At 45.4% G+C, this 14,900-nt stretch overlaps 1 protein-coding gene across 2 annotated transcripts in view; it reads left to right on the forward strand.

Moving 5' to 3' along the window:
* Window positions 1–9,839: 9,839 nt before the first annotated feature.
* LOC134047795 (calcium-activated potassium channel subunit beta-2) overlaps window positions 9,840–14,900 on the forward strand; it is a 45,340-nt gene continuing 40,279 nt past the window's right edge. The window contains exon 1 of one of the 2 annotated variants that reach the window (XM_062499202.1): window positions 9,840–9,913. In XM_062499202.1, coding sequence (XP_062355186.1) covers window positions 9,840–9,913 — 74 coding nt within the window. Of the gene's footprint in view, window positions 9,914–12,109; window positions 12,151–14,900 lie in introns of those variants that run through there. The other variant, XM_062499203.1, reaches the window with a different exon arrangement.

Below are 14,900 nucleotides of genomic sequence, written 5' to 3' on the forward strand. Positions count from 1 at the left end.
GGTTCTAAGAACAAAGTGTTACCTCAATGTCTGGTCACAGAGCCAGGTATCTGCAGTGGGGCTCACACCCTGCAGTGAGAGCAGGCAGCACACATCACTAAAGTCCAAACATCAGATGTTAAAAGATACATTGCAGGAGGAGCACATGCATTACAAAACAGTTGGGGGATTAGTCAGAGAGACTGGTAAAAGACCAGAAAGGCTGGAGAACACTTGAGCATGATGCCAAAAAGCACAAGGCACTGAATGGCTCTGCTGTTCTGCAAGCTGAATGGCTAGTCACACCATTAGGACCAAGAGTGACAGCATTAACAAGATTTATCACACAGCATCTACTCTGGACTCAGTGAAGAGCTGCCCCAACAAAAACCTGCCAGCTCTGCTGTTGTATATTATCTTCATTAGAATGGCCTCTCTAATAACCACATTCATTAGGAATTTTAGCAATTCATTTCTTCATAAAAACTTCTACGTATGAATTCAACACAGACAGATGTGAGCAGGAGAGTTGGAAAGACATCATTATACTAATTCAGAGCTATATTTGTCAGTGGGTGTAGCAAAGAGAAGGGTTTAGTTATTTTTCTGCAAAGCACATTAGTAAATGAAATGGTAAATTACTGAAGAGCCTGTGCTACCACCTGAATTTTTATTTCCCCCCGCCCCCCAATCCTAAAGCCAGATGCAACATGGGGACACTGAGGCCATTACACTCAGGGTGTAGTAATTAGTGTTCTTCATTGTTCTTGACCAAAATTTACATATTCTTAAAAAAATAAGCATTTCAGGCCAGTAAATCCATCCTCTTTAACCTGTGAAGAAAAGGGTTTAACCTAGCAGCAGTATTGACACAAATCTCACAGAATAGGCAAACAGCAACTTAATTTTAGTGGCGTATTTTTACCCCTGGGTGGCCAGTCTTGCTAAATAGCATGTCCAATCCTCCAGAGGGACAAAGACCAGCAAAACCTGCAGCATATTGTTATTGCAACAGACAGGTGAGGAAAATCACCACACAGCCCCAGGAGCCCATCCCACACGAAGGGACACAAAAGATGTCAAAGGTAGCAAGTGCCACAGTGCATTTAACCAAAACTCTGCTGGAACAGTGGGAATAAGGGCTGAAAGATCTGCTCTCCTAACAAAAAGTTCATCATAGCCTCTGTGGAAATGAGATGGCCTTCCCTACATCAACTGGTAAACGTGAAGAGACAAGAGGAGCAGATAGACCAGAATTCCAATTACATGGTGCTGGCTTGGACATGGGTGCTACATCCAACTTCACTCTAATACTTTAAAGGACTTCAGAGGAATTTTTAAACAAAAGGCTAAAATGTAAATCTCAGTTCTTGCCAGCAAGAGAAGAATTTTCCACAGCAGCCTCTGAAACATTAGGCACGTTATTATTAACGTTGTGCGAGAAGTGGACATTAATTAATGCTGAATTGTAAAGAAATTCCAGTAGTATCACATATTTCACTCCTGCTGCAGCAGCAATGTGCTCATTATGAATAAAGAAATTAAAAACATATATCAGAAGGCACAATTAATGGTCTTCCACTTATTATTAACTGTGAACAACTTATACTACCAGACTAGAATAAACGAGAAGGAACATATCTCAGCTTTTGTTACAGGATAAGATCACAGCCCAAGGCATCTCCTTTGCTGAGAACAAAGTGTTTATCAAGTGACTTCAAAGATACTCACTGTGACCTTGAGCCAAACACTTAATATCTGACAACCAGCAGGTTTTCTATCTGCAAAACAGCAACAACAACTCTTACCTCCTGTAAATTCCAAGTTTAGGGTGTGAAGACTTCTTTTCTACTCTGTCTTTGCACAGTAGATTCCATAATGGTTGTGAACACCCTTAAGACTCCTTCAGCCACAGCAAGGGGATGGTGAAATTACAGCTCAAGGTCACCTGGGAGGTGTTCAGGAGCAGCCCTGCTGTGGTAACCAGGAACACCTGGACACGGTGGCTGACAGTGTGGAGAAGCTCAGCAATGGGTGCTTACAGCAAATCAGGGGAAAACTGGGCTCAAAGAGTCAGAGGTGAGACAAGACCAGCTGAACTGGGTGAAGCAGATGAACCAGGGTAGGGTCAGTCAGTCAAAACTTTGTTTGTGCTGCCAGGAGGGGTGTGGGGTGGCTTTTATTTTTCGAAGGTGTAGGATTGCAAATTCATCCTTAAAGACAAGCGCCAAAGCCAGGGCTGCAGTAAATCACTGATGCTCCAAGGACACCTGGGGGTAGCTGAGCTCCGGGAGCAGACCTAGTCCAGGGACACCAGCTCTGCTCTTCAGCATTTGCCCATTCCCAAGACATCTGTTACCTTGCAAATTAACCCAGGCTGACATTCAGCCAGGTGCAGCTGCAGCTACAGTGAATGTCTCCTGAAAGTTCCCGTGTCAGATACTTATTTCAGTACTTCTTGCTTTCAAATCTCTGGTATATTTACTATTTCCATCAGTCTTTTTGGCTTGAACTGAACAGTTTGCCTGCACATTATTTCCATCATTGCTCTGCCCATATCCAATACGCGTGTCAGTAACTGCAAAATTCCATGAAGCTTCACTAAATCCATGTTTTCTGGTAAATAATAGCAGCATGCCCCGTTCAAAGAAAATTATGAGAGATTTATTAATGTAGCATCAAATGAATTTCTGTTTTATGTAATTATGCATTGAATTTAAAAGAGATGTCATGCAGGCAATCTTTAGAGTCATAATAAACAATCTGTAAGAAGGAACAAAGGAAAATAATGTTAATAAAACATTATGCCCTAAGCAAGACATATGCTTCATATATCAAACATGAGTAAAGATAGTTATTTGATGTAAAATGGAGGTGTGACCTTGCTGCAGAAGTGTTCATTACCTAACACTGCAACAAGCAAATTAATGGATTTTGGAATGGTGCAAATAACAGTAATAATAATAGTCATTTTGGATTTTGGCATTTGCTTGCTGACAGCCAGATTTAGCAGCAAGTGGTTTGTGTTATTTTTTTTGTGAAAGGGATTGCAAACAGAATTCCACATAACCTTAAAGGGATTACAGAAGCATGTGTCTCGTGAAAGGGTATTGATGAGTAATCAAGGCTTTGCAAATAATTATAAACCAAGTAGTGGAAGCCCAAAAACAAAAGGCTGGCTGCCAGAAGATGATGTACTTTACACAAGGACACAGGTACATGCAGTACCCTCAAGTATACAACATCCTGACATTCCAATCCCTACATGGGAAGGTGATGGTTATGGTTACTGTGGAAATTACTCACACAATTTCTCGTGCATTTTCCACATGATAAACTGGGATAAACAATTAGTCTGTTGACGCTGTTGGAGGGAACTCCAACACTGTAGCACTGTTGGGAGGTGTAGAATTTTTGTAGAACATCTTCCCCTCTGCAGAAAGTCCCTTGCTAAGTGATTAGGGCTGTCTGAATCACCTCCTCCAGTAGGTCCCAGTTCAGTTCTGGCCCTCCTGGGCTGGGCTGTAGCTGCACAGAGCCCTGCTAGCCAACATGGCACCACCTCGAATTATCAGTCACAAACTTCATCTTCAGCAGCTGATGGAGAAGGCTTGCCCTTCCCACCCCCTCAGCCTGTCTGCAGAGCACCAGGAGCAGGCCACAAGAATAATGTGTTATTCTAGGTGAAAATTTACTGCAACAGTGACTTCTGCTCCTGGAAGAGTTGGACAGATAGGGAAAAGCTGATGGCATTGCAGTGATAGAGAGAGCACTGAAGCGTGCTGCCCCAGCTGAAGGATGTGCTGCCAAAATTTACCAAAGCGAGCAGGAAATGCTGTGCAGGGGGTTTTACCTCATTAAACCTCACAAAATCTAAACTGAGCCTTAGGAGCCACTTGCAACAGAACAAATATTCTGTGTGGACCTGGCAGGATTGCCTTTGTTTTTCAACAAAGATCACAAATAGATTTCTAAAACACTTTGATGTGTTTAAAACGATGAAGTTACTAGGCAAGTAGGCACAATAAAAGAAACATCTCTGCAAATGGAAAACCCCTGGGCATATATGCCTTTCTAAATGATATTGGAATTTTAAACTCTGATAATTGCTTTGTAATGTAAGCAATTGCATTATGAGCATGAACATCACAGCCCATGCATCACCAGGGCTGCACTTTCAGCTCTGCCTTCAGTCATTTCCCTCAAAACACACTCTGATTGCAACAGGCTTAGATCTAACTCATGGCAAACACTCAAGTGAGTTCATTTAATGTACAAACCTTGTTTCTCTGTGGTCATCTGCTCAAGAGTGGCAGAGGGAGGAAGCCCTGCACTGTGGGGCAAGGCTGGGCACCAGCTCCAATGCTGCCAGCTGGGAGCTTGTCCTGGCATGGGAAAAGAGCTCCAGCAACATTTCCAGAGGGCACCAAATGCTTTTAGGTGTCTACAGCCGTGATTTATTAGAGACCACTAGAACAAGGCAACTTTTCTAACATAGAAAATTTCCCTCCTCATAGTGAAACAAATTAAAATGGAGAAGGCTGAAAACAAACCTGGCTGCATCTTTGCAAGCTGTTGTTTCTTTCAGGCTTGCTCTGAATTTAGGAGCTTCAGAGGCTGCATCTAAACCTTTTAATCTGCCCTGGGTTCCATGCATTTCTCCTTGCCCATCACCACCCAGGCTGATGTCCAGCAGCCCACAGTGGAGCCCAGCTGCCCCACGCAGCCTCCTTGCCCCAGGGGCAGGTGCCAGAGCAGGCACAAGGAGCTGCCTTCCCTCCCCTCCACCTCTTCTGTGGACTAACACACTCAGCAAATCACAAAAAAAAAAAAAACTAGCTGCTTCAGGGAGGGAATGAAATGAGGAGGGAAATTGCCTGAAGGTGCAGGAAAGGCTGGATTTGGTACACAGCAACCAGCAGCTCCCCAAAGCTGGAGTAGGATCTCCATGGTGCTGGGCTATAGGTGACCAGCCTATTGCTAGTAGGTCCTCCCAGGCATTTGCTGCTTTTCATAGAATTTGGGCTGAAGTTGTGTGGTGGGTGCCTGCTGCTGAGTTTCTGGAGTGAAAGTTTCACAAAATAGCACCACAGTTTGTGAGTAGTGGCCTGGAGAGGAAATGTTGTGTTTTCACTCTGTTAAGGGCTCTGAAGCATTTAATTGAAAATCTTTAGCAACGCTGTACTTAGGAAGAAGAGCTGGGAATTTGACAATAGGTTTTTGGTGTCAAATGTGTGCCTTTTGCTATTTCTGAAGAGGAGAGGAGAGGAGAGGAGAGGAGAGGAGAGGAGAGGAGAGGAGAGGAGAGGAGAGGAGAGGAGAGGAGAGGAGAGGAGAGGAGAGGAGAGGAGAGGAGAGGAGAGGAGAGGAGAGGAGAGGAGAGGAGAGGAGAGGAGAGGAGAGGAGAGGAGAGGAGAGGAGAGGAGAAGCCAAACTGGCTAAATTGTGATCCTATCCAGCTTTGCAAATACTCAGTAAAGACTGGCTCAAACATAGGTACCAAATTCTGCAGTCAGGCTTGCTCCCAAATGTCCTTATCCCCAGATTCCTGGAGGGGAAACTTCCTTTCCCAAGTCCTTGGGTTTGGTGACGAAAGCAAAAACTCCTTCTCCCTGTCTCCTTCCAGAAGAGTCATCCCCAGTGCACTCCATAGCTCTGAGCTTCCTGCTGGGTGCTCAGGACTGGGTACACCCCGCCAGAACTGGGGAGGGTGCAAGGGCTGCACTGTCCTCCCACAGATCCCAGCACGACAAGGGGTCATCCACACTTGGGACAGGAGTCTGTTTTAACCACTCCTGTACCATGGCCCAGACCTTCTGGCCATGCTGCAATTGCAGTTGTTATCGTTTCTGAGAGTGCTGTGATCTTCTGTACTTTCAGTTCCTCAATTACATTGATTATCACTTTAAAAATTTTTGGTACTACAGGAACAAACTAAAAATAATAAGCTTGTATCTTCCTAATACAAATGAAACCCATTTGTACTACTAAAAGTGTAGCAGGTTCATTGTTTCGCAGTAATGAAGCTTTCATCTCAAGAGATTCAATTCATAAGAAATACTTGCCAAGGCTTTGCACACTTTTTTTTTAAACTGCCAGTAACAGTCCTTTAAGTTCACATCTTATTCAGAATTAGACCAAGAGTTGAAATAAAAGGGAAGAGACACAGAAAAGCAGAAAAAAACACCATCATCTCTAATGGCAGGGACCTCACATCACCCTCAGCCAGGCAGCCCAGTGCCCACCCAGGCTGAAGGCACTGTACACCTTCCCCTGCTATAAATAGCTGCAGACACCTTTGTTCCACTTCCCAAAATAGAGACACATTGCAAAGGAGATAGGAAGAGCAAAACACTGTACATAAGCTCTCTTTTATATCTATAAATATGAATTTGTAAACAAACCCAGGCAGGGTGGGCAGTAGACCAGTTGAGGAGATGCTGCCAGCAGGCATCTGCAGGGGAACCAGTGGAAGGATTCAGGCACTAGGTGGGGGGTGAGGAGCAAGAAGGTTTTGATGCTTTTCCACTTCTCCCCATGACATGGTCCAAGTTCCAACACTGCAATTAAAATGTATAACATAAAAACTGAGATCTGGCGACTCCAGAGTTGCAGCTAAGGTAAACAGTCCATCTTCAGGTCTGCCTCCATAGGTTAGTAAGGTTTCAAGAGTTGTGTGGAGGGGCATGGCACGGCACCCAGGCTCTGCTCTGGTGCTCTCCTGGGGAGATGAGCTCTTGCTACCCCCTGGGCAAAACAAAAATTATCCTGCTTTTCCCAGCCCGGTGGCTTCTGGTGACAGAATGGAACTGAGTGACTGTACTGCTGGACTTGCCCTCTCTCCATCCTTCCCTCCATGAAGGCACCCTGGAGATGAAAACAGTCAGAATATGTCTGCAGATATCCCTCCCATCAGGGGCTCCATCCTCTTCCCTTCCACCAAGTGGCACAGGCTCACAGATCTGATAGCAGCGAAGGCTTTCAAGCTTCAGGAAGGAAACTCATAGGCAGGAAAGAGGTGGAGGAGAGACTTCCCCTTGTAATTTCCCTTCAAGCCTGAAACAGCAGCATCTGACCCCTCACAGCAGGGCCTCACCTGCCCATGCCAAGCCTCAGCACACATAGTGTCAGCAGGAGAGCAGGAAGGGGAAGGATGAGCATCAATCTCCTCTTTTCTTCCTAACCGAGGTGGAAGTCAGGCCTTGCTTATCAGAACTTTGATTATCTAAAAACTCATCCCTTAACTAGAATGAGGTTGTGTTCCTGACATGTTCAATTGCATCAAAAATGGGCTTGAATATATCAGCCCTCATTTATCAGAACTAGTTTATTGTCACCTGTATTCCTTGATAAATGTAGGTGTGAGCACTTTTGGCTTTACTGGTATGGGCTGCACATTTACACTCAAGTTTTTTCCTGCTAAAATTAAAAACCCTGAAACCACAGGTCTGAACCTAAGCAGGGCTGGATCAGGCCTCTTCAGGCAGAGTATATGGTCCTGGAACTCTCCTGCTCAGATATTAGAGGTGCCACACCACCTTATGGGAGTAGAGATTTTTGTCCCAAATTGCTGACATCCATGGAGCATGATCTCCCTAATGCCAGAGCAGCCTGGAAGAGCCATACTCCAGCTGCTGGTGCTTCCCAGAGCTGGGCAAGCTTTCACAGTGAGCTCAAAATCCTCTGCAGGAATTGAAAAACATTTCATGGATCTGGTGCTTTGTGGCTGTTTGTTGTAATGATTCAGAGGAATTAGTTCCATGGAACATAAGGGAAGTGAGGAAATACAGAGAAGGATGTGGGTTGCCCAGTGTCTGTCTTGTGAACCTGCCTTGCTCTTCATCCTCCCTCTGTTCACTTGTGCCAAGGGCTGCTGGAAGGGCTTTACAAGAGAAATCTAGGAGTGATATTAGTTCCTGACTTGTCTGGTAAAAAGAATTGGAAGCAGCTTGGTTCCACTCATTTAGAATTGATGTCCCCTTCACTATGCCAGTGGTCTCAGCATGACAGAAAGCCCCAGACAGAGCAGGATTGTCCTGCTGGGGCAGACACAGCATGCACAGGGACTTGGAGCTTTCTGGCTGTAGGTGCACCAGACATGCACAACATGAACAGTCACCTCCAGTCCAAAATATTCCCTCATCCCCAAGGAACCCCAGGCAAGTCTCACCACAGAGCTTCCTGGCCTCCAGCATCCTCCACTTACACTGACTTTCTGAGCACAACAACTCACTATTTCAAACACAGTATTCTTAGCCTCACCTTGGACCAACTTTTCCAGCAATACTGATTCCTAGGAAAAAGGAATCTTCGGTGACCACCTTCCCTGCTGCTTGAACAAGCACCACAGCACAGGCAGCACTTTGCTATGTGTGAGTAGGGGGTCAGGCAGCAGGGGCTCATTACCAGAGCCAGAGGGCAACCAGGCAGCATCAAACACACCAGGCACACCTCCTGCAGAAAGTTACCCCATCTCTGAATCTTTGTACTTGACAATCAGTCCCACACAAAGCCAGAAATCTGGCTTATTAAAGCATGCACTGCTGAGCCCTTCATTAAACACCAACCTCATCTTCTCCTGGGGGATTATTTACCCCACAAATGAGGTTACTGACCCTGGAGTAGCAAAAGGGACTGCTAGCAGAGATGAGGCAATTGGGGCACATTTGCCCCCATAGGGTAATACCATGCTGTCTCACAGAGAGGCTGCTTCCCACACACATCAGAAAATATCCAGTATAGCTGTGTGCACACAAGACATATGTTTCTGTATAAGGTATCTGTATAGCGTAGCTCTTCTTTCTGCTTTCACTGTGTTTTATCTTTAAATTGGGAGAGCTTTTTAGTAGCAAATCATCAGAGAGGAACTGCTAGTTACCAAGGAGATTCTCTGATGAATCAGAGACTGACTGGTATAAGACCTAGACAGGCTGTAGCTTCTTAATTTGAGAGACCTTACATTTTTAAACAGGGGAACAAAAGATCCTACCACAACTAGCTGTGGACCTCACCAGCAAAAGCTGCTTTTCTTTTTGCCATAGAAGCAAAGAATAAGAGTGCAGAATGGGAAATCAGTGAGCAGCCGGAGACGAACGGGAGCGTCTCTGCAGTACATTCTTGACTCAGAAAAGCCAATTCCACCCAAGGACAAAGTGGTCCGATGGAGGTGACTGAGGGAAAGGCTGGGAAGCCCCTGATTTCACACCAGCACAGGCAAGGGTACGCAGGGATGAGTGAGCACTGGAGAAAGAGCTGCACGTCTGCTCCTGCACAGCCCTGACATTTTGGGAAGCAGAGGGTGCAGCGAGGTGCTGCCTGTCCGTGTGCTGGCCACGGGCTCAGCACAATATTGGGACTGCCCCAGCTCTGATCTCGCTTTTCTGCCTGACTCCTGCAGCTTTCTTCCAAGGAGCAGGTGAGAGGGATGAGCTTTGCCAAATGACAGAGAAGGCACCTACCCCACACGGAGCATCCTGCCCTCGTGGAAATGGTCATCATGCCCCAGAGGAGTCACGGCCACCAAGGATGTGCAGGCAGAGTGGATCTCAAGAAGAGTTTTTATAAATGTGAGGAGAAGAAAGAGCTTCGTGAAATAAAGTTTGGAGAGAGAAAGCTCAGCTTATTTTGGGTTGACTTTATTCAGAGGGTCTTCACACCCACTTCCTTCTGACAGCTTGTTTCTGTGTAGTTGCTGAATTCTGGTGCTTTGCCTCTATTTAAAAACCAAAAGTAATTAAAACTTCCTGGGAACTGTGAAAGCAGCGAGAAATACTTGGACACATTGAGAGACAAGATATTTGGAAGCCTTCCGCTGGTAGATAGGCTGTTTTCCCAAAGGTGGCAATTACAGAAGTTCATAGATGAGAGGGAAAATCTCCCTGTCACATCCCATTGAAATCTCCATTTTAGGCACTGCTGCTCCTCTGCTGCTCAGGTAAACCTGATCCTTATGAGGGGAAAGTGCTGGATGGGCCAAGGTATTTGGGATGGGGACGGTGGGAGAACTTAGGGAAGTACTGGGGAATGGAGAGTAAAGCCTGTATTAGAGCACATACAGGTTCTACTGCTAAGTGCACACTGGAAACTGATTTCCTAGAGAGATTACATCTGACAAGAGGCTGGCACCAGCCAGTCTTTAACCGAGAAGGCAAGTGAAGGACATTTTATTAGTCAAACAGTTTCAAGTGCTGATTTGAGTTATAAATTACACTTGCTCATCTGAGGAATGAATTCACTGTTGGTAGCATTTGTGGGCTGGAGCAAGAGGCTTACAGTAATGTCTAACTGATGCATGTTGTGATGTTTCAACTTATTAGCGTACCCTGTGGACTTCATTTGGAAAGCAAAATACTCCAGAATGCTGCAATAGAGACTGAAAACAGCATATGGGGTAGGGAAGGGACAAAAGAAACATTCCCTGACAGTGAGCTGTTCTCAGAACCACAAAGAAAAACTGTCAGGAAATTCCAGGCTGCGGCTCACAGCCAGGGGGGAAGTCACTGTCCATTCCCCTCTAATTTCACACACAGCAGTTCATACAGCATTCACTGGCAGCACTCCCCAGCTGTGTCAGGCAAACCAAAGGTGTAGGAGTAACAAATTAAAACAGGCTGCCAGCTTTAATGCCCTTATTGGTGGTTTGGGTCTTATTTGACTTCATATTTATGATCTTTATGTCTTTTAGGGTGGACGTGAAGTCATTTATGTGTTTGCATTTAAAACAGAAAAATACAGTGGAAGCTGTAACTGCACACAGACTTGTAATTGACAGAGCACAAACTTCCACTCTCCCCACCTTCCAAGCATCGTGCTACAGCACAGCAGTGCCATTACTCCAGCCCTGGGTTGATTTGGAATATCCATATTCCTCAGAATGTATTCAGAGGTTGTTTGTCCAAATGTGTACAAGCAGCAGAAGCTGCTGGAACAGGAGTTGTATTATACACAGTGGTTTTAATCCAAGAATAGCAAACAGGCAGGTTAGGGATTTACGAACAGAAAAACTAAGGCGGTGAGCATTTTAAATAATTTGGATAAAAACTTGAAGTTGAATAGGACAAGTGTCCAGATGGCAACTTAAATCTTCACTCACACTTTGCAATAACAATCTGGAAAGCCTTGGACGTTGCTTGCTTGTGATTTTTGTTGCACAGTGCAGTTGGTCTGAGCACAGGGACCAGCAGTAGCAAAGCCCTTTGTGGTATGATCCCTGGGCTGGAGCAATACCTGCATTCTGCTTTTGCTTGTGAATTCTGACTGCAGTAAATGAGTAGGACATTAACAGTGGTCTGCACAGTGGCTTTGGGGTTAGGTTTGTCACCACAAACATTTGCCTGTTGGTGGTGAATAAGGTCAAGGAAATAGGTGGGGATTCAGGAGGAATGTAAACTGCCAGCTGAAGGGTGGTTTCCACCAAGCAGTGATGCTTGACAGCACATTTGGTCCCTCCTACTAACCTGGTGTGGGAATAGGAGAGATTTTGTTAGATAACACTAAAATACAAAGAGACTGGGAAAGCTTTCTCACACATTCTTACATGGTGTTCCTGGGCAATCAATGATTCTCAGCACACAGAGTGTCTGTTGCTGAGCATGGAGTCCAGGCACTGGGGAAACTTATGAAACATCCATACAGATTAGCTCTCTGTCATAATCACTCAGTCCCACTGGAGGAAATCCTGTCTTTCCCTAGGAGGCCTTCATTGCCCCACTAGGAATTTTCTTATTCTCCAGCAGCTCCTGGGCAGAGCAGGTGGATTTTGCCTCACAGGGATGACCTGTCTCAGTCACTGGGTCCTCAATACCCAAAAAAAGTGTGTGGATAGATTCCACAAGGTATTCTCCCTGTGTCCCCAGCATGGTGTCCCAGCATTGTCCAACCTCATCATCCCAGGAGCCCCAAGGCTGCAGAGATTTCAGTCAGACAGGTTTAGGAGCAGCTCTCAGGACCAGCCCAGCACTTCCCATGTCCTGGAAGGCAAAGCTCTGTGCTGGCACAGCAGGGAGGTGCAGGATGGCTCCTGACAACCTTCTCTGAATGACCCAGATTGCATCAACAGAGCCTGCAGCCAGAGTTCTTCAGAGGGGAGCATAGGAATTACAACATGAAGCCCAAGGGAGACAAGGGGAAAAAAAGCAAAAGGCCTCAGCACCCTTCCCACTTTCAAAGCTGGTAATTGTTTCTTATTTCCCTTCTACTTTTGCTTTTAAAGAAGCTGGAGAAGTCACCCCTTCTCTATGCTGCTTTGCATGCCAGGTACAGACTGCTGGGAGATCCCAACACCAAGCACTGAACCATCCAGGTCCTGTGCCTTTCAGGCTACTATCCAAAATGCCAGCAACAACCCAGCAGACTGGAACATTGCATGTATCCAATATGGACCAACATGTCTCTCCTTTATACTCCAGGATCATTTGGTAGATCAGTGTACCCTGAGCCAGATGCAGGATGTTGTGCCAACAGAGGGCAGGGATAGCAAAGGAGTCTCCTGGTTTTTTGCATGCTTCTTCAGGGACTGCACATACAAAAGTACTGATGCTTGCAGCTGCAGGTGAAGGGCAGGCAGAGGCAGCAAAACCCAGACAGCAAAGGGGTCTGCATGAGCTTCCTGAAATAATCCTTGGGGCTACATGCCAGAAGTTCCCACTCCCACAAGAGTGTCCCTCCCTTTGGAGCACTGCAGCTCTGCAGTGCCTCTTGGGCTGAGCAATCCTTTTGGTTCATATCACCTAGTTTAAATGCAACAAGCATCCTCCCCTACGCAGGTGCAAGGCACAAGCACCATTATTCTGGACAGATAAGCCACTTAGAGCAACACTGCCTCTCTCTTAATGGAAAAGAGGCATCACAGCAGTAGCTACACCATGGACCATTAACTTACTGCCTGGCAGATTGATCCTAGATTTTAACATGCATTTAACTAGAGGTATAGAGCAGAGGTATCGCAGTGCAACTGTAGAAATGCACTTTTACAGGAGCAGCTTTAGTGCTGGTTGAACTCGCTGGCAAAGCTGCCAGGGACTCACTTCCATGGATCCAGGCACTGCCAGGTGGAATATTTGAACGTTAACAAAAAGTATGAGGCAGTATAATTTCATTAAGTGTTTCACCAGAAATCAGGCAGAAAATTTCTTAAATGACATTTATGTAAAACTTCCCCAGTACAGAACTGAAATCTGCACTTCTGATGCAGCCCCACAGATGCTGGTAACCCTTGTGCTTCAGGCACATTATTACTCCTTGCTGGGCTGCATCCAGATCAAGTTGGCTTCACTTAGCACAGCACAGGCACGTACCTGCCCCTTACTGCCCAACCATCATCTCCCAGCTGCACTATTGGGTATGCAGCAGGGTAAGAGACCAAATTTCCATATAATACCAGTCAGTTTAATTACAGCTTGCTCAACAGAGCCTTGCCCATTTCTAAAACAGGTCAGTTGTACCCCTCAGTTGGCAAGATGGTGTTGCTAACTGGTGTGTGTCCAGCAGCAGTTGTTTTCTTCTTAATATCAATGGAGATTTCAAATTGCCTTTAATTGAAGCTTTCAAAGATCCCCCTGCTTCTCAGCAATTAGCTTCTGTACTGACATTGAGCTGAAGAGTAGCCTTCCACACTAGAAATACAACAAACTTGGAAAACTGTCCATTTTTCATTCTGCTTTAATTCTTAACTCTGTTGTTGATGTGTAAAGGCTGGTGGGGAGATGAAATGCATCCCATATGAGAGAAGCACAAGTGAAAAACCTCAGAAATGTTTTAAGCCCATCCACATCCCACCCACATGCTTACAGTTGGGTTTATTCCGTTTAAAACTGAAGTCTGATTCCTGCTAATGACACAGTTAATTATCTATGAGTGAAGCAGTGAGGTTTTGAGGAGCATTGGACATTTCAGAGGCAGGGGAGCCTGTTGGGAAGCACACCAGCACTGCCAGATCACCTGACAGGTCTCAGCACTGCAAACTCCCCTCCAGTTCAGCATTAGGAGGCAAAGGTTATTCCTGGGATTTTCTGCCAGCACAGAAGGTAAAAGGAAAAGAGCTTTCCTCCCACTCACCTCATTTCCAGCCCTCTCATTTCCCACTCAGCACCATGTCCATCCTTCTGTGTCCCCCAGCTCTGTCTCACCCTTATTAGATTTCCCACCCAGGCCTTATTCTACCACCCCAGCTGCCCTCAAGCTAAGGCACTATTTCTGACACTACAAATTGCCTTACTCTTTTCCCATCCCTCTGCTCTCCATCCTGTGGCCTCCTGCCCTCCTGCATTGCCCCCTCAACAGGTCCAGAGATGTCACAACATTCTTATCTGAGGGACGGTGTGCTTTCAGCACCTTGAAAAAACTCCCTAGCCAAATTATTAAAACCATTTAATACCACATCTGACTGGTAAAGGCATTGAACTACTTAAAATAATTGCATTTCTCGCCAGTTACAGATAAAACAGACCCTCTTTAATAGTTTTTTTAATGATTAAGATACAGCCTGATGTGCATTACGAGATTATTAACAGCCCCATAAGTGAAATAACAGATACAAGACCAAAAGCTAAGTCGTAAGTATTCTCAGATGCCTGTAGATTAATAATTTTATATCTCCATTGGAGCATTCACCAAGGCTTTCCATTATCACAGAGTCTTAAAGCCACAAGACAGGTCTGTTCCCAGTTGCAGCTCTGCCTTTCCTACAGGAGGCAGAAGCAGGGAAGGAAGGCATTTGTTTGCCTCCAGATAGAAGTTAATGAAAAATATGGAACAGGATATAGAAGTTTCGATTCCTCATTTTTCCATTTCACTCAGTGAAAAAGCATTGAATTGGTGTGTCTATCCTCTATAGCAATTATAGAATTTCAAAGTGGTTTTTTCTTCAGCACTTTCTTGAAAGTACACAACCACTCCTGATCTCATGGGCTCAAACAGTACTG

Source organism: Cinclus cinclus, chromosome 10, assembly GCF_963662255.1.
Source record: "Cinclus cinclus chromosome 10, bCinCin1.1, whole genome shotgun sequence".
Classification (NCBI taxonomy): domain Eukaryota; kingdom Metazoa; phylum Chordata; class Aves; order Passeriformes; family Cinclidae; genus Cinclus; species Cinclus cinclus.